The sequence below is a fragment of the Conger conger genome, chromosome 3 (assembly GCF_963514075.1).
Source record: "Conger conger chromosome 3, fConCon1.1, whole genome shotgun sequence".
Taxonomy (NCBI): domain Eukaryota; kingdom Metazoa; phylum Chordata; class Actinopteri; order Anguilliformes; family Congridae; genus Conger; species Conger conger.
Window position 1 is genome coordinate 52,878,616 of NC_083762.1, and position 27,304 is coordinate 52,905,919.

The following is a 27,304-nucleotide window of genomic DNA, read 5'->3' on the forward strand; positions in this document are numbered from 1 at the left end:
GAGGCAATATGGGCTAGTTTACATTTTCACAACTTCTGTAGGTCACTGGTTTTCAAATGAAAAAGCAGCTACTTACAGATATTTAAGCATACACATTAAAACACTTGATATGAATATGAAACACTTCTGTACGTTAATGTACTTCTGGTCATACGTTGGAGATTGTTGACCCAATTTGAACAATTACATAGAACTGGATAGCCTTTTGTGTTGTTGCGCTGTTAAATCTTATTTTTTTAAAGAATAAATGTCGATTCTGTATTTCTGTACATAGCTGCATTGGTTGGATTGATATTTAGGCCCTACATTAATCTAATTGACTTGCTTACTCCCAGCATTATGGTGTTCCGTGTAAATTTGACATTAGTCTATCTAAAATTACATTTTGTGGCTGTCCTACGTAAAGAGCTGCCTCAGTATTTCCAGCACTCTGGACAGAGGGCATGTAGTGCGCGCGCTGCGCGACAGATGGGTTTTTGCAGTGAAATTAGGCTGCACTAGACATGACATGCAAAGTAGCATAGCATATATTCACGGTTTTTTATTTTATTTTAAATGATGCACGGTCTTATTGTTATCGAGTGATTACGTCTTCATAACCATATTTCAATTTTTTAAAATAAAAATGTAGGCCTACAGACGAAGACAACAACGGATTACTCCTATGCAAGAGAATTACAGCCTATGCAAGAGAATAGCGCAGAATATCTAAATGACAACGTCACACATTGGAGACTACTATTGCAAATTGACGACTAAAAAGCATGTGTTGGTAAAGCAACGTTTAAAAATGAGGGCGTTAATGACCAAGGGTGCCTCTTCTGACTTATGTTGAATAGGCCAGTTTTTTTCGAGTGTGCGCCACACAGAAAGACCCAGGAAATCGGTACGTAGGATCAGAAGTTCCAACTCTATGCAATACATTATCCTAAACACCTGAAGCAGAAACAACGCACTGAATGTTCTCTGGTGGTTGGGAAACCTGATCTATCGTCGTGACCGAGTGACTCTACAGTCACATCTGTCGTACCAGTCTTTTAATCAGAAGTTCCCCGGCTGCAGAGATTAGAGGGTTTAAAGACTTATAGAACATAAAGGTTTCATTAATTGTGCGCGTGTGCACCCATTCAAAGTTAGACAGCGCACATCATTTCTTTTTTCAAAAACAAGTTTTCCCTTTATATAACAATGCCCACATCACCTTCATACAAAACAAATATGCGTATACGTCAGAAGCGATTGGCAACTGCGCTGTACAACATTTGTACCAGATCGAAGATTTATGGTGAGCACAAGGGTGCGTGGTAGCTTTTGCTTGATGAAGAGCATACAACTGTCGGACTGAATGAAAATATAGCAATAACATGGAACATCTCTTAATTGCCCTTAATTTTAATCCAATAAGCCTGATGGCATAATATGCAACCAGTCATTTTAAGAGAAAAGGCACGCTTTTCCAAAAAGCCTTAATTGGTCTGTATGTTCTATCCCAATTTTATGGGTGTGCGTAATGAAAATTCAGAGAACATCGAGGACATATTCAAATGGCTATTTATTGCTCTTTGGGCAAGGTTTTTTTTTTAAATATTCCTCACATCATGGTTGTAATGAAAAAAAAATTAGCCCTAGAAGCAAGATGTGACCAATGTTGATGCAACAACCAACAGATAAATGTTTGGAAAGCAGTTAATGCATACAGTACTTTAGCACAGAAAGCCACAAAAAGCTCGTTTAGTTTCTTCCCAATACTCCAAATGAGACAGAAAACATGGTAGGACTACATACAACAATCACACTTTGTGTATAATCCCATGTTAAAGTGTATTGAGCCAAAGAAATAAGGTTTGAAAACAATTATATTAAAAGATGCATAAAACAGTCATGAATTAATCGAAAAATAAATATTTTCTCAAGGTAGGTTCCAGCTTGCCACAAAGCACAATGTCAGGGAACAGAGGATTCTTAGTAACCACACCATTACCCCTAATAGGAAGGTAACAAATAAGCATGCAATTCTACTGCCATATATCCTATTAAGAAAGGATATGCAATGATGTAACTAAGGATATAATGAAATGAAAAATTTGCCAATTTCTCATAATAAAAACGAGCCTTTTTATGTGGCTTTCACACAATCATTTCTGAAATCTGAAAATTATGAGATACATTTTCCATTTTTAAAGACCAAGGCACAGTTTATAGGGCTGCCCATCACCACTAAAAATATTGTCAGATAACAGACACTAAAGCACCCCCTCCCCCCTCATCATCTTTAACTTATGCTATACCAACTCTGACTGTCCATTATAACCACTTATATTGTCATGTAGCAAGCATGACTACATAGAGGGCAAGCTGAGGAGACAGTTTAAAAAGGAAAAAAAACTGACAGAAAGGCAGCATTTATTAAAGCAAGTTGTGTGAATACATACAGATAATGCATCTAACATTGGTTCGAATGACAAATAACATACTATATAGAGAGAAGCAGTCTCTGGAAAGGAAAAAAACTAACTTTACAACAGTAAAGTGATTGGCAGGAATAGTTCTAGAACTGCATTATTCAGAAAATCACAAATTTATCATTTGACTGCACAACAAATAAGGATATTCAACTGAACTTAAAAACTTGAGAAAAAAAATCTTGTTGAAAAGACTTGTGTTCTGATGCAGTGTCATTGTCATGAGGGGTAATTGGCTGAATATATACCTGCAGGTGCTTAATAACAAAAATACAACTACAAGGAAAATAAACACATTTTTATTTTTTCATATGTATCATTAATTCAGCTCAGATAATGAATTCCTCTCAGATAAAACATTTCACAATGACCAACATAAATACATGGTGTTATTGCCCATAACCCCACCATTATGGCACCACCTAGGTACAGATACGATTAGGCTAGAGTGCCACTGTCTACAGTAAGCAGGAGGGGCCAATTACAGGTGCATCACCACAGTGACCAGTGTATTCGGAAAGAGAAAATGCACAGTGAGGTGGTACAGAGGCACAAAATTAAGAGGAGGATATGCCTTTAATATAGCGACATTAAGACCATCATATTCAGCTGAGCTTTTTTTTATCCTGTCAAAGTTATCATTCACTACAGGAGCTGAAAAGGCATAGACGTTTCTCATTAATATAATAGCCTTTAATCCAGTTTATGAGCAGGACAAATTAAGTTGTTCCTCTTTCATTAGCAGCAAGTATTAAGGTATGTCAGACTCCATATTTGTTTTGTAATGCAGAGGGGATCCTGTATGAATTTTTAGCATATCAATTACAAAATGAAACATTTGAAAAATCTCCATGTTGATTCAAAGGGAAATTAGATCTTAAAATCAGTTTCTGATGGTAAATTGTTCTGACCACTAAAACAGCCTACACAAATGTGGAAATTACAACATACCAATTCTCGAAAACCATTCCCATCCTTGGAAAAGGAGATGGTAGATGGTTGTTGAAAAAGAGCATTTGGCTTCACTTGGGCAGCTCACTCTAGAATAAGTAGCAACACACAGAAGAGTAATGGTTTTTACCAAACTCCCTTAGCTACTGAACATCAAGCTAGTTTAGCTGGATGTTTATCACAGTGAGGCATTTTTCCTCATTTTACCCCCTCTTAATACTAGTTCACCAGAAATTATTAAGCACTTCATTTTGCAATCATGTACACATGAACTATGGCCTTTCCTGCACAATTGTCCAAGTAACCCTTAATGTAAACCACTGACCAGGAGAGTAAACAAACACAGTACATGTTTCACATACACAAAGGCAACCTCTTCAGCAACTGCAAAGCCAAACACAAGCTGTGACATAACCGAAAACCTCATTCCATGATTCCAGTCTTGTTATATGTTGATTGGATCTCCAACTTTTCAACCCAAATTGGCCATTTACATTTTGGAAGCCTTACAGGGTGGTGCTGCATGGCAGAGGGAACACTGTGAAGCCTTTTTATTTTTGGTGTTGGAAGGTGGAGATGGGCCCACTGGAGTGCCACCTGTTCAGAGACTCTGTGCCAGAAAGAGAAGAGGGTGCTCTGCACCCCAAAAAGCAGGGACAGAGCTGTGAAGAGATGGGTCGGGTGAGCTTATAGAAGACCTTCTCACTTCAGGCACATGGAGAACATCTTTATCACCGCATCTCTGCAAAATGGCACAACAGGAAAAGTATTTTTAAGTGGATACATCACCTGTCAACAGCTACATGCAGGCTTAAAAATATACTTTTCATAAACAAAACATCCTTCCAAGTTAAACTGTTATTCAGAAACAACAGAACTGATTCTTGCGGCTAAAGAATAACAGTAGTCTGCAAGCTATAATGTACATGACTGCATCTACAGTGTATGCACAATGGTACATTTTTTGTTTTTTTGTCTCCTCATTTAACATGAGGTTAAAATGCACCTCTATTCTGAGGGCATTTAGACCCCCCCCCCCAAGGGGACCAAAAGTAATTGGACAGTTGGCTCTTCAGCTGTTTCTGAATAGTTAGGTATATTCAATCACTTCCTTAGTGCAGGTATAAGTAAGCCTTTGGTATCTAGTCTTGATTGTAGGTTTTTGATTGCCTTTGGAGTCTGTTATCTGCATTTCTTTGGTCCAGAGTCATGCCAAAGAAAGTCAAATTGGAAGCCATTTTGAGGCTATGGAATAAGAAACAGTCAGAGAAATAGGCCAAGCAATAGGCTTACCAAAATGAACTGTTTAAAAGATCATTAAAAAGAGAGAACTGGTGTATGTTTGCGATCACTTTGTCTTGCTATGGGATGAAGCACCATCCAATGAGTTTGGAGGTGAACTAGAGCAGATAAGATGCTTCTGTACACTTCAGAATTCCTTCTGCTGCTGCAGATAACATTTAATGATTACTACTAATAGTGCCCTCCATAATGTTTGGGACAAAGACCCATCATTTATTCACCTCTGTATTCCACAATTTGAGATTTGTTATAAAACATGTGGTTAAAGTGTACATTGTTTGAATCTCACAAAGGGCATTTTTATACATTTTACTTTCAGAGAAATTACAGCAGTGTTTATACATAGTCCCCACATTTCAGCATATGAAAGGCATGCTCAATTTTTAGCTTTGAAAAAACGACTATGTTGATTTAGCAGTATTTTTCGGATCATTGCCTTGCTGTAGAATGAACCGCGAGCAAATGAGTCGATACACTTCAAAATGAATTTTGGTGGTACCATCTATAGTTACAATGGGGGAAATAAGTATTGAACACATCAACATTTTGTCCAGTAAATGTACAGTGGTGTGAAAAAGTGTTTGCCCCTTCCTGATTTTTTTATTTTATTAAAAAAAAATTTTTTTTGCATGTTTGTCACACTTAAATGTTTCAGATCATCAAACAAATTTAAATATTAGTCAGACAACACAAGTAAACACAAAATGCAGTTTAAATGAAGGTTTTTATTATTAAGGGAGAAAACAAATCCAAACCTACATGGCCCTGTGTGAAAAAGTGATTGCCCCCTAAACCTAATAACTGGTTGGGCCACCCTTAGCAGCAACAACTGCGATCAAGCATTTGCGATAACTTGCAATGAGTCTCTTACAGCGCTGTGGAGGAATTTTGGCCCACTCATCTTTGCAGAATTGTTGTAATTCAGCCACATTGGAGGGTTTTCGAGCATGAACACAGCATCTCAAAAGGATTCAGGTCAGGACTTTGACTAGGCCACTCCAAAGTCTTCATTTTGTTTTTCTTCAGCCATTCAGAGGTGGACTTGCTGGTGTGTTTTGGATCATTGTCCTGCTGCAGAACCCAAGTTCGTTTCAGCTTGAGGTCACGAACAGATGGCCGGACATTCTCCTTCAGGATTTTTTGGTAGACAGCAGAATTCATGGTTCCATTTATCACAGCAAGTCTTCCAGGTCCTGAAGCAGCAAAACAGCCCCAGACCATCACACTACCACCACCATATTTTACTGTTGGTATGATGTTCTTTTTCTGAAAAGCAGTGTTACTTTTACGCCAGATGTAATGGGACACACACCTTCCAAAAAGTTCAACTTTTGTCTCGTCAGACCACAGAGTATTTTCCCAAAAGTCTTGGGGATCATCATGTTCTTAATGTTCTTTTTGCTCAGCAGTGGTTTTCATCTTGGAACTCTGCCATGCAGGCCATTTTTGCCCCGTCTCTTTCTTATGGTGGAGTCATGAACACTGACCTTAACTGAGGCATGTGAGGCCTGCAGTTCTTTGGATGTTGTTGTGGGGTCTTTTGTGACCTCTTGGATGAGTCGTCGCTGCGCTCTTGGGGTAAATTTGGTTAAACATTTTGTGTTTACTTGTGTTGCCTTTGAATAATATTTACATTTGTTTGATGATCTGAAACATTTAAGTGTGACAAAAAAAATAAAAAAAATAAATAAAAAAGAAATCAGGAAGGGGGCAAACACTTTCACACTACTGTATTTCCAATGAGGCCATTCAAGTGAAATTTGCACCAGACTTTGGTATTAACTCAAAAAATCCAGACAAAAAATCTAAACATTAAAGTCCATATGTAAATAAAGTTATGTGTAATAAAATGGAATGAAGCAGGAAAAAAGTATTGAACACACTAAGAAAAAGCAAGGAAAGGCACGGAACCAGCTGAAAACCATAACTAATTAGGAGGCAACTCTACCTCCAATCTGTGCTAATTAATGTCAGCTGGGTTAGAATATATTGATGGGCTATAAAAGGTTTTTTTTTTGTTACCAAGGTGCCACACAAGAAACATCTAATGATGGGTAAAAGTAAAGAGCTCTCTCGAGACCTTCGCAACCAGATTGTTGCAAAACATGAAAATGGAATTGGCTACAGACGTATTTTACAACTTCTGAATCTTCCAGTAAGCACCATTGGGGGCATTATCCGTAAGTGGAAGCAACATCACTCCACCATCAACCAGCCACGCACAGGAGCTCCTCGCAAGATTTCTGATCAGAGAGTCAGAAGGATACTTAGAAGAGTAGCCAAAGAGCCAAGGACCACTAAGAGCTCCAGAAAGACTTGGATGCAGCAGGTACAACTGTGACAGAAAGGACAGTAGGCAATGCACTCCACCGCCATGGCCTTTGTGCACACTCAGCCGCAAGACTCCACTACTGAAAAAAAGACATGTTGAAGCTCATTTGCCAAACAACATTTGGACTAGCCAGTGAACTACTGGGAGCATGTACTCTGATCAGATGAGACCAAAATTGAACTTTTTGGCTGTCACACAACACACCATGTTTGGAGGAGAAATGGCACTGCACATCACCCGAATAACACTATACCAACAGTGAAGTTTGGAGGTGGAAGTATCATGGTGTGGGGCTGTTTCTCGTCTCGTGGTACTGGCAGACTTCATATCATTGAAGGAACAATGAATGGAGCCATGTACAGAGAGATTCTTGAGATGAACCTGCTGCCATCCACCAGGATGCTGAGGATGAGACGTGGGTGGACCTTCCAGCAGGACAACGATCCAAAGCATACAGCAAAGGAAACTCGCAATTGGTTTCAGAGAAAGAAAATCAATTTGTTGGAATGGCCCAGTCAATCACCTGACTTAAACCCAACTGAACATTTGTGGAAGCATCTGAAGATCCAGATTTACAAGAGGGCCCCCCACAATCTTAAAGATTTAAAGACAATCTGTGTAGAGGAATGGGCCGAAATCACACCTGAATACTGCGGGCGATTAGTTACTTCATACAGAAAGCGCCTTGAAGCTGCCATTACAAACAAAGGCTTCTCCATTAAGTGTTGAATTAATTTCAGTTAGTGTGTTCAATACTTTTTTCCTATGTCATTCCACTTTATTACACATAACTTTATTTACCTATGGACTTTAATGTTTAGATTATTTGTCTGGATTTCTTGAGTTAATACCAAAGTCTGGTGCAAATTTCACTTGGATGGCCTCATTGGAAATACATTTACTGGACAAAATGTTGATGTGTTCATTACTTATTTCCCCCATTGTAGATCATCAATGAAGCCAGTACCTACAGCAGCCATACATGCCAAGGCCATAACATACTCACAGATGAGGTGGTATGCTTTGAATCTTGGGCAGTTCCTTCCCTCCTCCATACTTTGCTCTTGCCATCAGTCTAGTATAAGTTAATCATCTCCTCTTTCCACAATACCTTTTTCCAGAACTGTGGTTGCTCTTAAGTATTTCTGGGCAAACTGAAACCTGGCCATTCTGTTTTAGCGGCTAACCAGATTGGATCTTGCAGTGTAGCCTCAGTATTTCTGTTCATGAAGTCTTCTGCAGATAGTGGTCATTGACAAATCCACACCTGACTCCTGAAAAGAGTTGAGCAGGTGTTTGAGGATTTTTCTTTATAGAGAGACTTATTCTCTCATCAGCTGTGGAGGTCTTCCTTGGCCTGCCAGTCCCTTGGCAATAGCTGAGCTCACCAGTGCTCTTTTGTCTTAATGATGGTCCAAACCAGCCATCATCCAAACCAGGCTCTCAAATCCAAATCTGGGCCTGGTTTTCTTTTCTCTCGGGTAATTAGCTTAACAATTAGTTCTACCGAGTAGCCAGCCTTCACACCTGACTGGTAAAGGTAAAGGTAAAGGGACAGTGGAAAACCAGCAGTCCTCGGGGCCTCTAGGACAATGATTTGATGGTCCCTGGTCCAAACAGCAGATTTTGGTAAGCCTATTGTCTGACCTATGTCTCGCTCTGTTTTTTTCTTATTTCTCAGCCTCATAATTACTTCCTTAACTTTCCTCGGCACAACTCTGGCCCTCATATAGACAAATGCCAATAATAGACTCCAAAGGCAATATAAAAAGCTTATAATCAAGACTAGATACTTAACTTGTACTAAGAAAATGAGTGCATACATCAGAATAATCAGAAACAGCTGAGAAGCCAACTGTTTTGGGTCCCCTAAAATCGGGGGCTATGTATAAAAAGATCATGCACAGATCACCTGATATTAATGTAAATACACTCAAATCAAAGGTGACTGTCACTTTAACCTCACATTCATCGTTTCATTACAAATCCAATGTTCCAGAGTCCAGAGCCAAAAGAACAGGAATTGTACCACTGTCCAAATACTTATGGACTGCACTGTGGCATGTTACAGTGCAGCAAATGACTGTGTGCATGTTACAATGTAAATTATGATATGGAAAGTGATGGTAGCTTGCATGTACACAACAATGTCAATGATGGTCGCTTGGATGTTTAAATGTAAATAATAGCAGCTCACATGTTAAGTATAAATAATAAAATGCAGGTGTACACATCAATTCCAGGCCATTCAGAGAGGTGAAATGACCCTGCTAATGGTGCAGCTTCGAGGTCTGTAAGTCAAGTCTCTTACTCTGGACCCTATAGCATCCACCATTGCCAAATAAAAACTCACACAGGTGCTACATTTTTATAGGAACTGTGACAGTTAAGCAATTTAACCAAATGTAATTCAGACAAATTGCATCCATTTGAAAAAATGTTGGGGAAACTTATATCCACTGTAGAGGGAGGGTGGAATGGATTGTGTTTTGGTTTGGTTGTTGTGATTGAAAACCTAAAAATCAAATGCTGGTACCTTGCAAAAGGGATGTAGGATAGGCCATACCTGTAAACAATGAGGCAAACATTAAAAAAGGGTTGTGTTGCATTGTGGGAAATGTATAGTATGTGTGAACCCGTTTCTAGCAGGTTCACAGGAACTGTTATCATTCAGATGGAAGACATCATAGCACAAACATGTAAAATGAAAGCTAGGTAAGGGGAAATGCTCACTCACCCCTCAACTGCTTTATTGTACAGCAGTACAAATGGAACATACAGAAGGAAAGCTACATAAATACATCTATGGGGCAAAAGCTGTAATAGATTACCTTCATTTACCTGTCATTTATTTAAAAGACACTAATGCTGCTGTTAAGCTTCACCATACATTAAGGCAAAATATAAAAGAAAGGCTTAAATCATCTGAAATGATTACTGCCATGTTCTCAGAACCAGCTGACCTTAAAACCCCATTCTTTAACATAACAGAATGGCAGGAAAGTGAAGAAACAGCAGTCATTTTCTTTAAATAACATCACATGATCAACTTAAACTGAGCAAAAGGCCATAGTTTACCAAACCCAGCCCGTGTATTGGCTAAAGCTAAACAAATTAAATATTTGAAAATAAATTTAAAAAAATAAAAAAATAAAAAAATTAAGTAAGCCACCCCTCCTTCCCCCACCCCCATTGGCCACTAGATGTTTGTATCTTTGCCATTCTGATTTTCCAAGGTCACTGCCCCATAGGTAAATAGTCAGATAGTCAGGCAGTATAAAGACCACAGTGACAGGGCAAAAGTGGGATAGCAGTGCTAAACTTCATACAGATCTAACCTTCGATATGACCACGTGCATGATTAGTTATCTGGCAATTAGCACTACGGCAATTAAAGACAGTTAATCAATCACTTACAGTAAAAATCAGTTGTTACTCACCAAGCAAATGCCAGGAATTGCAAAATGCAAAACAGCAGAGCAAGTCCATTGTTCTTCCACTGATGAAATAAGGATACGTCATATTACAGTAAAACAGAGTAATTACAGATCTAATTATTACTGGTGTGTGTCTGTGCATCTCTGCATGATTGTGTTTGTAAGTGTGTGAGCATACACTCTCCGAGCACTTTATTAGGTATTTATTAGACTTCTACTGCTGTAGCCGTTCCACTTAAGAGTGATGATGCGTTGTGTGTTCAGAGATGCTCTTCTCCATACCACTGCTGTAATGTGTGGTTATTTGCGTCACTGTCAGCTTCCTGTCAGCTTTGACCAGTCTGGCCCTTCTCCTCTGACGTCATTCAACAAGGCGTTTCTGTCTGCAGAACAGCTGCTCACTGGATTTTTTTTTCTTTTGTTGAGATACTCACACCACCCTGTCTGCCATCAACAATCATTCCACGGTCAAAGGTCTAAATTTTTCCCCATTCTGATGGTTGATATTAACATTAACTGAAGCTCCTGACCCGTATCTACATTGTATGCATTGCACTGCTGCCACACAATTGGCTGATTAGATAATCGCATGAATAAGTAGGTGTAATGAAGTTAAAATGTTCCTAATAAAGTACTCGGTGAGTGTATATACCGGTATGTCCCTGCAGGTGTGTGCCAAAACTGGCCACTTTCACGGAAAAGTCCAGATCATACAGAAATGTGTTGCCATAAGAAACTGAATGTAGCCTTCCACAACAGAAACAAATCCCATTAAACACCTGGTGGCTGGTTCTGGTTTTTTTTCCCCAGTACATTGGCGACAGCTTACCCTCTGATCCTTGAACTTACTAGAGCCATGCCTATACACTCCCCAGTACGGCCACACGCAAACTAGCAATCTGGTCAGTTTAAAATCCAATTCTGATAAGTTATACTTTTAAGACAGATCACATTGGATACCTCTTGGACCCTCATTAACTGACCCAAACTGACACTGTACATTACTGTCAAACTGCCATTTTGGCATACTTTACATAATATAAACCCTTTTAGTTATTTTTTCCGGCAGACTTTTAAAAGCAGTGCTCAGTCTCTTCTAGCCCTGCAAGGTTATTACGATAATGTGAAGCTTTACTTGGCTATACTTCAAATGTAGTTTTGAAGAACATAGATGGTTATCCAACAGAAAGACAATAGATCAACCGATGAACTAAATGAGGTACAAATGGCACTGCATCAATGAACTAAAATACCAAAAATGATCTAAAAGGCAACTATGTGATGGATACTGAAATGAAGGAGCTCTGACAGTATAAGGGAAGCTTTTGTACATAATGTTACCGACCTTTATGAAGGCCCTGAATGCCTGAAGATTCATGAGCTCACGCAATGTAAGCAGCAATGCCAATCAAATCAAAGAACTCAGTCGGAAAATTCACTCACCCAAAAGGCAGCACAGAGTGTCAAAGCAAAGCAGGTCTAGAACAAAAAATATCAACAAGCACACATGATTACTGGGAAGCTGGGATTACTGGGAAGACATGAAAATTCACAAGCCATACAAATTATGCCATTCATGCCATTTTTTTCTTAAACTGCTTTGCATGAAATGTGCTGCTAAACAGTGACACACTGCATTTAACACCCACAAATGCCCAGAAACAAAACAGAAAGGTGAATCCAGAATCAAACACTAAACACACAATGCCTCCCAGAGAACAGTTTATATGTTAGAGAAACAGTATTAGTATTACAACAGTTCTCTCCCCCACTCCACCTTCCTGCTGTTTGTTTACCACATGGTGGAACCCTGCCAGGTGGTTGACTCTGCCCCTCCTAGGCGATTGTCTGTTCCCAGCAGTGTACTCTAGGCTTGGCAGGCCCAGCATTACCCAATTACCCATTGGAATGGCCAGCTTGCCTCTGAGAGGCCAGCTGGGCCTGAAGCAGGTAAACAGAGCTTTTGAACCCATACTCTCCTCCATTCAGCAAAGGTAGAATCCTGTCTGCTCTGCCCTCAGCCAAGTACAGCTCCCAAAGTATTGTACGCCAGCAACTCCAAAATAACTGCAATCATTTTCATCCCATCACATTTTTTCGCGCATGCAGTATAGGTTAATTAGCTTAATAATCCTTCGCCCGCATCTTACACACAGTTTGCATCAAAAACTATATTTTTATATTTATACAGTGGAAATGCATTTTATGTAATACTACATTATTTTACTTGAAATTTCAGGTAATTTCAAGTACTTTTTTTGACCAAATGTTAAAATTTTACTTTTGTTTCCCCTACCAGGGAACTCCTAGTTTGTGTGCAAAACATGATGACAGGTCAGGTTAAAGCAGCCATCTGCTGTACAGTGCGTGTGCGCGCGTGCGTGTGTGTATACACTCACCAGCATAATGGCAGAAGCCAGTGCCCGGGTCTTCTCACACATCTTCTTCACCTGTTTCAGGGGCCCCATCAGGAACATTGTGCTGAAGACACACAACCACACAACAGCAGCTAAGTTCTTCAGCATCTACAGCCAACTGTCCACAGCCCAACTAATGTTGCCTGAGCTACATAACATAACATGATGACGAGAGCAGGCCATTCAGCGCAGCAAAGCTCCCCTTTTCCCACTAAAGTTTACCTAAAAGCTAGCACCTTATCAAGCCTGGCAAGCACAGTGATCACTGTGTGAAAAAATACTTCCTAATGTAGTGTAGGTAGGGGGTAACAGAGAAAGGGGCTCTGGGATGGTTTTGACTACTTCAACCTGGTGCACATTACAGGACTTTTTCAATCCTGACTGATATTAAAAACATACATACACAACGGCAGTTTTTTTGTCTTTCAATTATCCGAATGCACACACTAGACAATTTAGCCAAGCATCACACACTTTTACACTTGTGTTACACACGTTTATACTCACAAAAAATTCACACTCACAAGTCCCATAAATTTACACTCACTCTCAACCTGGGATCTCGCAGAAACTTGTGCGATCCAATGTGACTTTAAAGTTTGTTTTGACATAGTCAAATAGTTCCAATTTGAAATTGGGATGACACAGAGCAAATCGGGTATTAGGAGTCTAATAATCCAATAATCAGTTCAGACCAACCTCAAATCTGGATCACCCCTCGATTGTCAGGAGGGGCAAATTGGGCCCAAAGTCAGCCTGATTGTCATGTAGTGTGCACCAGGCTAAGGGGATGCAGTGCTCAATTCAGTTTTATTGGCTGAAATTATGGGTGCATGATAGAAAAATTTTAGGGATCGATGTCAATACCAAATATTTCACAGAGCTAGAGTTATAGCTCTGCTTGCAACAGGGCTGCTCCAGTCCAGTCCTGTCGCAAGCAAATAGTTGCCTACTATTGAGTATACAATGCAACTCCAAAGCAGCTTGTAGTCATGTTATGCATCAAACGGTTGTACATACAAGATATTTTATAAATTTTAGAAACAATTATAAACATATAAATCATATTGTTCTCCTCACCTTCAAGCAGTGCAAGTGCTTCACTTCCATTTGAGTAATGTTGTTATAGGAAGCAAGGCACGTTTTTTGAAGAATGATGGGGGGGCATAATGTCACGGTACAACTTGCTCTGGAGTTGCATGAAGTGTATGTGCAGACCACAAACCACTGAATGACCACAGCCACACATGCAATCGTGAAGCCAGCAGGTAGCCAGAAACTATAAATATATAAGATGCTCAAAAACTGTCTGAACTGATCAAAACAGAACACTTAACAATTACATGTCAGAATAACTCCTGCAAATTACCTATCCCTTTAACCCTGATTCAATCCAAAGCAACAAACCTTTACACAAATGTGAAAATTAGTTGAAAAGTATCATGCTGCCAGGATTATCAATGCAGCTACAGTTAAAAATAAAAATGTATTTAAAAAATATTCTGGTATGCGCAACAGCAACAACTTATTGAGTACCCTTGTAGATATCTTGAGATGAGAGGATTTCAGAGGATTCACTTTTTCAATCATACTGAAGGATCAAAGGGGTGGCATCAAAGAGCTTTAAACAACCTGCAATGTGAGAGCTCCTCTTCACCTAAGAATTTATTCATCAATGATGGGCTTGTTTTCTTTTTATAACAGACTGTTTGGTGTTCTTAACAAATAATGTAAGCTGTCCGTACAATTCCAGCTACATGGATATATTTCCATATAAACCATGTCAACAGGGCACCTTTAAATTACAATAATTATAAATTGGGGGAAAAGGAAACATTTTGTGCAACTGCTACATGCTAGTGAACCTACAGAGAGATTTGTAAGATATACAGAGCACTGAATTGTAGAGAGGATAAAATCACTGGGATGGCTGGACTGGCCTAGGCAAAGGATGATAGAGTAAGAGACTTACCTGGTCAGCGAGGCAAAATTGCCCAAGGTGTAAAAGACAACGAACAAAACTAGTCCAATTCTGGGAAGCCACAGCATGCATGCTCCCTAAAATATGAAATTAAGACTTGTAACATTTGTCACTCTACCACTCATAACTAGGGCCACCAGTTTGTCTTCACCATGTGACCTGCAGGGATTTAAACTTGTATTTCATGATCCAGCGGTCCCCATAGGCATGCCAACGCACAGTCAAGTGACTAATTGCACAACTGAGTTCTAGTTGAGACATTTATAAAACAATTAATTAATCTAATATGGGGAAAGGCATGAATAAAAGTAAACATGGATATCAAACATGGAGAGCAAAAAAGTAAAGTCGGTAGACTATGTGGCTCTCCAGGATCAGGATTGACTATCACTGCAGTAAAAAGAAAAATGCACCCATACACTATAAAGCAGGGGTGCCCAATCTCATTTGAAAAGGGCCAGTGTAGCTGCAGGCTTTTGTTTCAGCCCATCACAAAGACACCTGATTCTACTTTAGTTCTTGCTTGAAGACTGTGGTTAGTTAATTAGTTGAATTCATTTTTTCAATGTAACTTTTTTGCACAAGTTAAATGTTATACAATAGCTCTGATTTTTCTACATATTTTCTGTAGTACTGTATGTAATCAAACTTAATTTAACATCCGTCGCTTGTAGACATCGCTGTCAATCATAGTATGTGCTTAATTACTGCCAATTACTTCATCCCTGGTGCAAATGTTTGGGAAGGGTCTTAACGACGAGACTATTGCGACCTCTAACTGGGGGAGGACTTGAGTACAATGCAAGGAAACAAAGGAGACAAACTGGTGGCCCTACTCAACAGCTCAACAAGCAACACATTTTACACAGATTTTTGAGAATAAAGATAAGTAAAGTAATAATTAGATTTATATGACTATAATTCTAAAACTAGTATAAGTGACCTGTACAATTTGTCAGATAAGTAAAGTAGCTAGCCTACCTTGAATAGCGCAAATATTTAATCTACCTTCTGCCGCATAGCTACTGAATACAGGAGTATATTTGACAAGATTTCAAATGGATTTTAAAACACATTTCAGAAGGATCTAAGCCGTTGCGCGGACACGCAGAAAGTCCACTCAAGAAACTATAGCCTAAAAAAATACCAGCCTGTTAATTTCCCTAGTTCATGTAGCTAGATGCGGGGAAGGCAAAGTGTCCCTCAGAACTACGGAAGGAAAATTAACTAACTTTATCTAAACTAAATCTGAATATGGGGGGGAACTTCGGAGCGGTAACACATGAATCCATCGGGGAACCATCCGTCTACTTACCAATACAGAGCATACCACCCCAAGAACAAAACATGCAATGAACCCCTTCACGCGTGTACCCCAACCGAGCCTGGAGGCCTCGTTCGCTGCCTAAAACGGGAAATGACAATTTCCATTCTCTGTGCGGAATAGATTTACATTGTCGATGCAAAGTATGCTACGTCGTATACAATAAACATTTTTTTGTTGTAAATCCAGTTTGCTGCATTATTTCCATTAACTGATTAATAGCCTACGTCTTGACAAGCCAGTTTGAAAATACCTGGAGTATGTTGATGTCGTCATCGTGCTCATCTTGACCACTTAAAACTTTCTTTAACTTGTCCATTTAAATCAATGCAATGGCAGTCCACAGTTCACACTGCGCGACAGTCGTTTATAATTTTTGAATGTTAATCGCAACCCTTATTCGACACTGATTTCCTCTAATGTGTACCGCCTAAATCACGAACTACAACCAAATGAAATCTATATAGTCAAACAAGCTAGCGCCATCACTGGATGGCACTCATCTGTTAAAGATTAACACGATCAATGCTTTTCGGTCTGACCATGTAAAACAGTACTCAGATGAAAGTGATTTGCTAATTCCCACAAACAGAAAGTGGATTTGAGTATTTCTAAATTCATTTATTTATTTAATTAATCCAATGTTCCGTCTTAACTCACTGGCATACACTCTGAAGTCCCTCAGCGCCTCAAACCTCGCGTAGCGCACGTTTATTTGAACTCATCGTACACCAACTGGAGCCTTGTTCTGACTGCAGACAGCATTGTTTCCAGGCTCGCGGTGTTCACGCCAAATTGGACTACTTTTTAGAATTCGTTGCCGGTTGAAAATAATTTGCCGCCGGTCACGGATTTTGGGGCAATTATTTTGCAAGTGAGCTCGATTGGATTGTCATTGGACAGTAGCTATCCCTTTAAGAATGCATCTACTTTAACACACTTAATACACCTTACTAATATATTTTGTAGAAATAGTTTTTCGAAAACGAAACGTCTATACACAATTTTAAGAAAAGGAATCTAGCCGTCAGGAAAACATAGTTATTCTGTTATTTTCTGTAAACGAGGTCCTGCACTTGACTACATTATCACTTGACAGGTAGTATACTTCCCTCTACTTGGGAACCAAACATTTGGATTTGCTTTGTGCTTGCATGTTCTTTACCAGGTATTTTCCAATTATAATATTTATTCACCTTTTTCATGAACTGACTTGCCGGTAACTGACAGATTGAAATGTTCCCAGGTGTGTAAACATTGGGATATTTCAGACCAGCTGTGATGACTAATGGGAAGTGATCTATTTTCAACTAGGTTTGGTAGCGTATTTGTAAATAAAATGTTGCATATACTGTATATTTCAGCTCTGGTTGTTAAAATCACTAACCCATTAACAGAGTGGATAGGCGTATTACAAGCAAAATAAAGAGTTTTTCAGTATTAAATCTTATATTTAATGTATCATATTACTGATGCTAGCTGTCCAGCCTTTGCTTCATTTAAATTAACTGAAATGTATGGCAGTAAACAGTTTCTCCAGCCTTTACTTTCTTTTACATTACAAAGCATTTAGCAGACGCTCTAACCCAGAGCGACGTAAAACGAAGTGCAGATCGAACACAGTGTGCAGTCAGTAAATATGTCAGTAAAGCACATTTAACTATATGAAACACAGCAATCATGGTTATAACAATGTTGGTCCTTTTTGGTACATGTTGTGATCAGACTGTAAAATGGCAGCCCAGTTGAAGTGCAGCTGGGAATGCTGCTGACCATGACTACTGTTCACTGGAAACCTCACAGCAGCAACATGGCTAAGCTTTCGTGGATATGACAATTGGTGGAGCTTCCATACACTATGTGATTTATTTTGAGTTGCTGGATGGACGAAAATACCCTTTCCAACAATTGTGCCTATGTTTCATTGTTTTTAATTCAAGGAACAAACATATACCGCTGAACCGCTGTATAACAAAGGCGATTTACCTATTTTTTTTTAAATCACAAGGGCAGAATTTAATATGCAGGAAAGATTATGGCATTATAGTACTGTTACATTGCTCATAGGTTTGTGATTTCAAACTATTCCCAAAAGAATATGATATTTGACTGAAATATTATTTTTGAATCATTAATATAAAAAGATTGTACCCCTAAATTACCTGGCTGTACAAAATGTAATGTAGGCTATAGCAGGCATTTGGCATTTGAGGACATTTATAACAAAGTAATGTCTCCACCATGTGTTTAAAATTACAAATCTAACCGCTTCAACAAACCATAACTGAGAGCCTATCCTACATCCTAGGCCTAGATCAGTCAAAATATCACTGCCTGTACATATTTACACATATAAATATGTTAGTTTACAGAGTTTGTCATGAAATGTTTAATAAAATGTGTTTCAGATATTGAAGCAAATTCATTGTAGATGGCATTCTATCTCAACACTTAAAACAGCCACTCAGAATGAAAAAAAAAAAAAACATTAACATTAGGAAGTTTCAACTTAAGTTTTACATTCTGAAAAATCACACACATGCACAATAATTTTGGAGGGCACTGTACACGCATGCACACCCAATTCAGAAATTGGAGTGTAATTTTAAAAGCAGCACAATGCTCCCTTATTTTCAGTACTTTTATTTATGTGTTGTGTAGATATATTGGGCTTCAAATGTTTGCAAAATAACTCTTCTTTTGTGTGGTCATTTTTTTAATGTTTGAAAATACAAATTTTACGAACTTTTTTCTGAACCTGCCTGAATTGCATACTTTAATAATAATAATATGCTGCAGTAAAGGAAAAAAGGGACAACTATATAGTCACCACATGGTGGCAGTATGAGGCTATTTCTTATCTTCTGATCTAAAAGAAGGACTAAGGAAAGCTTTACTTAATGCTTTAAGGTTTTATGGCTAAGTACAGTATCTCCACTCATGGGAAAGCATTTCCTTCAAAACAATCTCATTTTCTAAAGTGGTGAAACTAGTGTTGATTCTGCTTCATATGTTGGATAGAATTTGACCATATTACATGAATGTTTATGCTACAAATAATTACGGATATCCCTCCTGATAGCACAATGCACCTAAACGAAGTGGTTCAGATCTGCCAATAAATAAAGGCCAGTAACATTTTTACAAGAAAAACAGACATAATATAATCTCGTTGGCACCAACAGCATGGGAAGATTCCCTTGAAATCCCTGCAATATTTGTAAAGTCCTTGAGAAGAACTTAAAAATGAGGTTTGGTAATTCCCAAAGGGATCCCAGAAGAATAGCCAGAATGTGCCACCAATCATCATCAATGTTGTTCTCTTGTTTGTTACCAACACACTCCGTGATTGGTGAAGCTCCCTTCTGTTTTGTATCAGTAAGGTGATGTCATTATTGTATGTCCCTATTTTATCAATCCTGGGCGTAACAGCTTTACATGTCCTCTTCAGACTCCAGGTCCTTGTCAGAGGCCTTCAGAAGGCCCATCTCCATTGGCTGAGCCCTCTTGGACCGAGAGCTCACAACCCTGTAGAGGATGCACCAACATACACATTAATACATAATAAATAATACTGACACTAGAAAGTAACTTATTTCTTCCACAAAGAGCACTCCTTTATATGGCAATTTTTATATTCACGTGTACTCCAAAAGGGTTGTAAATTTCCCTTTTAGAGGAATTTAGATGTCATTTTAGAGGTAAACAATATTTTTCATAAATCGTATGTTTTTGGTTTATTATGTATTGGACCTATCTGAAGAGTCATAGAAAAAATACTGCACACATTTCTTATGGAGAAAATCATGGTTTTTAAGATCTAAGTTAATGTGAAATGTCTGATGGGTGTGGAAGAAGCCTGAAGGTGGTTTTATGCAGGTGTGTGTGGGGGGCGGGGATTGTAGGCGGGGCTCTCACCAGCAGACAGTGCCGTAGACCACAGACACAGTGAGCAGGGCAAAAGCCAAGTGCCAGCAATAGCACATGGTAATGAACATCATGCTATTGTGGTCCTTCTGGTCCCACTCTACCAGGCCACTGGGCGGATACAACACAAAGCCAATCTGCTGGGGCAGAGCAAGGGGGTCAGGGGAAGCACACAGGCGCTCTCTCTCTCTCTCTCTCTCGCTCTCTCGCTCTCTCTCACACACACACACACATATACATATACTGACACACATAAACACATACAACATGCACAAGCACACACATACACATATGCACACATGCAACCCACAGACATGCATACATGCATTCACACTCAAACATGCAGATACACATTTTATTTCTTTACTTGAGACTGTAGTTCAACATACACACGCGGACACACATGCATTCATGCTCAAACACGCAGATATATTTTATTATATTTACTCTTCTTTAATTCTATTCCTTTACTTGTGACTGTTGTTCAACAAACACACACATGCACACAGATATAGGGTGCAGTCCATAAGTATTTGGACAGTTGTAAAAAATGATTGTTGGTGGCAGAGAGGGTGGTTTGAGTATCTCAGAAAGTGCTGATATCCTGGGATTTGCCAGGAATGGTCCAAAAAACTACAAAAAATCCAGTGAGCAGCAGTTGACAGAAACGCCTTGATAATGAGAGACGTCAGAGGAGAATGGCCAGACTGGTCAAAGGTGACCATAATGTAAATAACCACACATTACAATAGTGGTAAGCAGAAGAGCATCTCTGAACACACAACGCATCATAACTCTAAACGGATAGGCTACAGCAGTAGAAATCTAAAACATAAGTCTAATAAATACCTAATAAAGTGCTCACTGAGTGTACATCTATTGTGTGCATGTAGGTAGAAATCGCATCCCTTTTTATGCATAGTCCAGCTTTCTTATACCTGCACTAAGAAGCAATTGAATACACCTGACTATTCAGAAGCAGCTGAGAAGCCAACCGTCCAATTACTTTTGGTCCCCTAAAATGAATTAAATGTGATTCCTAAACGCATCACCCGATATGGATGTAAATACACTTAAATTAAAGGGAACAGTCTGCACTTTAACCTCACATTCATAGTTTAATTAAAAATCCAATATGTCCAAATACATACGGACTGCACATATACACACACACACACATATATACACACACACACACACACACACATATACACACACGCAAACACACACATGCACACGCACACACACACACACCCACACATACACACACACACTCACACACACACACACACACACACCCACCCACACATACACATACACACACACACACACACACACACACACATATACACGCACACACACACACACAAACACACACAAACACACACACACACACACATACACACAAACACGTACAGACACACGCATACACACACACACACACGAACACACACATATACACACACAAACACACACATGCACACGCACACACACATACACACACAAACACACACACACGCACACACATATACACACATATACACACACCTGCCAGAACCAGCTTCCCTGCAGCAGGCTCAGTGCAGCACGTAGCAGCTCCAGCAGAATGTTGCCCCGTTGGAACACCTCCAGGAAGCTGGTCAGTGCCCCTCCGAAAACGGCGTAGAGCAGCAGCTGGTGAACGTGCACATCCAGCATTTCACGACCGTGGAGGTGATAAAGGAAGAGAAACCCTGGAGACACAGAGAGAATGGAGCTCAGGTCAGGAGGAGGTACAGTACTGGATGTGTTTTAAGTATGTTGTGTCCATGTCAGAAGAGCATGGAAAAATGTTTAGAATGTTTATTTATTTTTGGGGGCAGCCTACAGCTTAATGGCTGAGGTGCTTGACTGGGACCTGGATGGTCAGTGGTTCAAGCCCCAGTGTAGCCAGTGCCACTGTTGGCCCCTTAGGCAAGACCCTTAACCCCACATTATTAAGCAGGGGGGATTGGCCCCTGCGTAGTCATTTGAATTGTAAGTTGCTTTGGATAAAAGCGTCAGCTAAGTGACTGTAATTTAATCTATTTTCATGAGGATGTCCTACAAAACATTCTATACTCCTCTATACAGGTAGTGAGAGACAGAGAAAGAGAGAGAGAACTATCACAGTGTGTTCAGTCCCAGCTCACCCTCTGTGAAGAAGGCGAGGGCCAGGAGCATGCGGTCCAGTGCAAGGGGGGCCACGCCAGTGGTGTGGACCACCAGAGACACCACGCCCGCCAGCCCGAAGAACAGATACATGGTGGCGTGCTGCCAGTTCATCAGGTGGTTCCAGCGGTGTTCTGCATAGTCATAGAGATGCAGGTGGGGTCCATCTGCCACGAACTGCTCTGCCAGCATACCTGGGGTGGAAAAACAGAGCAAAATATTTTAGAAGAAAATATTGCCCATTGCATTCCACTACTTTCCGAATTACTGCCTCTTATGCTATTTGATGTCTTTATGATGGTCACGTTTGGGTATAAGTTGGTAATTTGGTAAGGGCCTCAAACAGAATTGAAAACAGGAAAATGGACTTCTATCTTATCCATGTTCTGAGATTCTATATTTATATTATCTGGTAGTTCCCCCAATATAGGATAGTCCACATGGACATTCCAGCATGTAAATGACATTACTGGTACTGATATGTGAGATATAGGAGCACTGGTTAAGATCAATGGTAAAGTATTGCCTCTGCCACAAATCTATGTTTTATGAACAGAATATTTGATTTTTGTTGGTTCCATTGAAACATTTATAAAGTACAGTATTTGTCACGTTGGCATTTTGAGTTAATCTCAATAATTATATTGTTTATTTTTGTATTGCCAGTCAGGGGTGCCAATAATTCTGGAGCCCAGTTAAAAAACGATAAAAAAAAAACGATTTAAGGCTAATTGTCTAAACTTTAGACTATTTCAACTTAAATAGTCTGGGAGTTGAGAGTTGAGAGGGAGGTGAAGAGACACAATTATTCAGTGCTAGCATTTTACCAATTACTTTTGTCAATATTTGGTGAAGTACTCCTTGTGACAATCAGCATTAGGGCCTCCATAAATAACACCCTGCGGGTCTCTTCAAGAAAAAAGCATCCAGAGAAGGCACAACTCTTAGCTCGGCATTTTCAACTTAGTCTGCCTGCACAAAAGTGCCAAGCACATCAATTACATTAAAAGTAGGAAGGATTTGGTTGTGCATAGTGTCATAGATGTTACCTAGATAGCCCTGCCCACTGAAAACCTGCCGTTTAGCCAAGGAGGAAAGCAAGCAAAACTCGGCAGACACTATGATTTCTACATTTTCTTTGCAAGAATCATTTTAAAATATTGCTGGGCCATTTGTGAATGCAAAAAGTATTAAAACAACACATCAGCAGCAAATTCACAGATTTCAGTTTCCTAAAATAAAAGTAAAAAATAGATTATTGGAACCCCTGGTTTGGTACTCTAGTACTCTGCCAAGGTTAAAAGCATGGAGTCTTTTCCTGTAATGCTTGACAAGGTTTACTCCTTAAGTATTACCCCTTTTCTTAACACAAACTTGGAAATTACATACCAAAAATAAAATGCTTACTACTCTTGAACCCTTGTGACTACACACACAATCCTGCTCTCTTCTGAAAGTTAATTTGTATTAATTTACATCATCTATATTAATTTGTTTGTGTGTATCAATATATCTCACATACATGCTGAAAAGTTGTGTATTTGCAGAATATGTATCCAAAAGTCTGATGCAAGGAAAAGTACCGCCAGTGTCAAATGGTCGTGTTTGCTTCTGATTAAAATTTTTTTAGCTGTGTGTGTATACGCGCACAAACGCCTGCAGGCTGACTCATTAGAACGCCAAAGTTGAATTTGAACAGCAAAGAACTTAACTTATCAGTCCCAAGGCTGTCTACCCTTCCAATTGATAAGAGACAACCTCATGCATCTTCACTTCGCAAAGAACTTCCCTCACATCTGTTTGGCTCAAGAATGGGGAATTTTCCAGAAGGTCATATTGAGCTATAAGAAAGCAGTTGTTCTGAAATAATATTTTGAGACTTATAGCACATCTGAATAGTTGTGTGTTAACCTCTCCTATTTGCAAATAACACACTTTAAGCTTAACGCATTTTATCTCTTTTTCATTTTCTCTCTGACTATTGTCTCTTTGGGTGACAAAATTCTATTCTATATAAAATAGGGTCACGTCACAGAAAATTCCATCTTGTATGGAGTCAAATGAGTTTTCACTGTCCTCAGAACTATTCACTCAGACAAGCCTCCAAATGCAGAGTCTTCATTTGACTCTATTTAGACTTAGTCATCACAACATTTTTTGGTTGTAAAACATCAACCTTTTTAGGCATAAAGTCTCAATATATGTTTTCCCGAAAATTATTACACCGGCGAAAATGTTTATGGAAGCCTTGCAAACAATATACCGCCTAGGTGTGAACTGGTGCTTGGATACACCCTCTTTTCACCAAGAAAAAGTAGCTCACAGTAAATCCTCAAATTGTGTCCGGGATTCTATTTGAAGCCGGGCCTCGGATAATAGCCGGGGGCGTGGTCGATTCAGACAAATAAAGGCCGGCCCCCAAATACAAGCCAGGGTAATATTGCCTACCAGTAGGGCTATCAGTCCATGAGCACTAGGAGACATTGTTTCGAGTTTAACTAAATGAAATAAAAGAGCTCTTCTTAATATTTTATATTGTTGGTTGGTTTAATACTGTTGCCAATGAAAAGTCGTTGTCCTACACCATGGGTCTCCAACACGTTGCTCTCAAGCTACCAGTCGCTTGCCGCCGCCTTCTGAGTAGCTTGCCAAAAGCTGAAGCAGTATACATTTAAACACAATTGTAGCCACAAGGCATTCCAGCCTACGAATTTAATAAAAAGTAAATCAGGCAAAATTAAAAATTAACTCAATTTAGGCTACTTGGCTACGTAATAAGGTTTCCATGTATTTACAGCACAGCGCACGTTCAATGAATGAATGAATGAAAGCGGCTGCCTTGACTCGCAATAAACAGACGGGTGGAAATCCCGACACTCTTTCAACTACATAAAACAGTGAACCATCAAATACCCCCCAGATTTCAGTGCCCATCAGTCCCAAGATTTAGCAATTGAATCAAACATTCCAAAAGTAAATTCAATCCCAAACCAAAGCGAAAATCTTTTGATAGCCTACCGGTATGCTGCTCCAAACGAAACGCCTGCCCCACAATAAAACGCACTTAAGGAAAAAATATCCTTAACTTGCTGTTATCTAAGCTAATTTCTTATTGTTCATGAAGGCGTGTCTGGCAAGATGGTATTTTATGAAGACGCATCTGTTTTGGCTTTCATTAATGGTTTAGCTACTCAAGTTCCGTTTCTGAACGCTTACAGGAAGTGTTGAACAGTGATGGCCCACTTTAAGTGTAGCCTTTTACTTTATTTCTAAGAATAAAATTCTACAACAGAAGAAATAAGGGCCTGCCTCGAATACAAGCCTGCCCCAAATAAAGGCCTGTACTTTGTGCAGCCTAAGTAAATAAAAGACCGCGGCCACAATTTGAGGATTTACGGTAGATAAGAACAGCCTGCAGCGCCCCACTGTGGCCAAGATACATATACAAACTATATCTATAGGCTAGCTATAGTATATATATTTTATTTTAACCCAAAAATGTAATTCCTTTAATTCCCCCAAAATTGCAGAGCGCGACCCAAGCCTGGTGTCTTTTTTAGAAAATGAGTATGAAGCTTTGGGGGCCTCTAATTTCTATGTACAAGAACCTCTGTACACTTATGCAATGGTGAAAGGGACTAAAATTGTAATTCCTCTGGATAAATTCTAAGTAAACAATCGGCATTCAATCGGTAATTATAAACTATTATGGATTTGGTTCACTGGACACTCGCTGTGAAAAGGACACCGACATTCCCCTGATTTGTGTAGCCTGTGGATTCCCAAAATGCAGAGATGAGGCCCCCCTCCCTTGTTTTCCCACCCCACATGTTACAAAATAAGAAACTCTTATCGCTAAGCCAATGGCATCGTAAAAGAGTTGATACAGATAGAACTGTGAGTTTTAACACTTTCAAACGGCATGTGCTGTGACTATATTGATTGGAAATTGCACCGTGAAAAAAGAAAACCCACTCTGGCTCGAAGACGGAATAAAGAATAAGGAAATTAAGGAATGAAAGTCCAACAGCTCGGATGCTGTCCAAATAAAAAATCATCATCAATGCAACTTTTGTAGTTGAAAATATGGTAATAGTAACCACAGATGAATGACACATTCTTGTTTTTCATTCAATAAATGTATCTTTGGATTACTCCCTTTATTTATTCACCTCAGTAGGTGGCATGCTCACCAATGACAGAGAAGGACAGCATGACAGTGCCCTCAATGACCTCCAGGCGGCGCTGGAGGGCCCTAGTGGCCACGACTCCTGTGCTCTTGCTCCTGCGGGTGGCGTAACAGAGGGAGAACTTCCCTGTCCACCACAGCCCTGCAATTAGGAAGAAGCTGCCAGGCAGGGCATGGCCCTTGAAGTTTCCCATGATTCCTCACAGCTCCTGGAATACAATGGCAAAACAGACACGTCTCACAAAGTCGAAATTATATTTTCAGTTGATAACTCTCAAAACACTCTATAATAGCTTCTTTAAAAGGCTGGTAGGAAAATACAGCACTTTAAAACAGGTAAAGTAGTACTTATCTAGCTAAAACAACCTCTTTATGTCAATATCGGCGCAGAAAAAGGAGGACCATATTATCTTGGAACCACTATGAAATATTTAACAAGCCTGGGTGGGGGTGTCAAACCAAAATTGCTGTTTATCTTAGTTGCTTTTTCCATCTCATCCAGTTCAACAGATCCTGAGATTCTTGGCAGCTGAGAATAAACAGGGATAGCTGGACATTTCAGACACGTTCACCACCCCTTCTGGAGGTATTTCACAAAGCAGAAGTTTAGCTGGATAATTTGCACTACATAAAACTATGAACAGTTGTTTTTTTACTTACAGTTATATGAGAGTTCCAGCTTGTACTTAGTGCACTTATCCAGCGAACTCCATAATCCTGCTTTGTGAAACAGGGCCTGGTCACTTCACCTGTTTGCCTTGCAGCACCAGCTATCCCACAATGCCTCACGGA

The 27,304-nt window shown here is 39.5% G+C and overlaps 2 protein-coding genes across 3 annotated transcripts; both read right to left on the bottom strand.

The window, feature by feature from the left end:
• Window positions 1-1,950: 1,950 nt before the first annotated feature.
• Window positions 1,951-16,806, bottom strand: sft2d2b (SFT2 domain containing 2b). Of its 2 annotated transcripts, XM_061235897.1 has the most exons (8): window positions 16,460-16,804; window positions 16,198-16,287; window positions 14,874-14,959; window positions 12,884-12,965; window positions 11,928-11,963; window positions 10,488-10,546; window positions 9,584-9,613; window positions 1,952-4,155 (listed from the first exon to the last, which is right to left on the bottom strand). In XM_061235897.1, exons 1-8 carry the CDS (start codon window positions 16,523-16,525, stop codon window positions 4,116-4,118), a joined length of 489 nt encoding a protein of 162 aa, XP_061091881.1. In that variant the 5' UTR covers window positions 16,526-16,804; the 3' UTR covers window positions 1,952-4,115. The 2 variants fall into 2 exon arrangements, with proteins under 2 accessions (XP_061091882.1, XP_061091881.1); XM_061235898.1 differs by lacking the exon at window positions 16,198-16,287 and having other exon boundaries at window positions 1,951-4,155; window positions 16,460-16,806.
• A 2,564-nt stretch (window positions 16,807-19,370) lies between these two features.
• Window positions 19,371-26,706, bottom strand: LOC133125174 (transmembrane protein 45A-like). The gene is made up of 5 exons (XM_061236925.1): window positions 26,517-26,706; window positions 22,305-22,517; window positions 21,682-21,866; window positions 20,125-20,270; window positions 19,371-19,734 (listed from the first exon to the last, which is right to left on the bottom strand). Exons 1-5 carry the CDS (start codon window positions 26,704-26,706, stop codon window positions 19,641-19,643), a joined length of 828 nt encoding a protein of 275 aa, XP_061092909.1. The 3' UTR covers window positions 19,371-19,640.
• Window positions 26,707-27,304: the final 598 nt, after the last annotated feature.

What these genes read in the sequence shown, in the direction of transcription:
- sft2d2b (XM_061235897.1), bottom strand. Translation starts at nt 16,525, where the DNA reads ATGGACAAGTTAAAGAAAGTTTTAAGTGGTCAAGATGAGCACGATGAC. An exon ending in CACTCTGTGCTGCCTTTTGG is followed by an intron (nt 10,547 to 11,927) that starts GTGAGTGAATTT and finishes TTATTTCATCAG; the next exon opens with TGGAAGAACAATGGACTTGC. An exon ending in CAATTCCTGGCATTTGCTTG is followed by an intron (nt 9,614 to 10,487) that starts GTGAGTAACAAC and finishes CATTGTTTACAG; the next exon opens with GTATGGCCTATCCTACATCC.
- LOC133125174 (XM_061236925.1), bottom strand. Translation starts at nt 26,706, where the DNA reads ATGGGAAACTTCAAGGGCCATGCCCTGCCTGGCAGCTTCTTCCTAATT. An exon ending in GCTGTCCTTCTCTGTCATTG is followed by an intron (nt 22,518 to 26,516) that starts GTGAGCATGCCA and finishes TTTCCACCCCAG; the next exon opens with GTATGCTGGCAGAGCAGTTC. An exon ending in AGGGAAGCTGGTTCTGGCAG is followed by an intron (nt 20,271 to 21,681) that starts GTGTGTGTATAT and finishes CTGCCCCAGCAG; the next exon opens with ATTGGCTTTGTGTTGTATCC.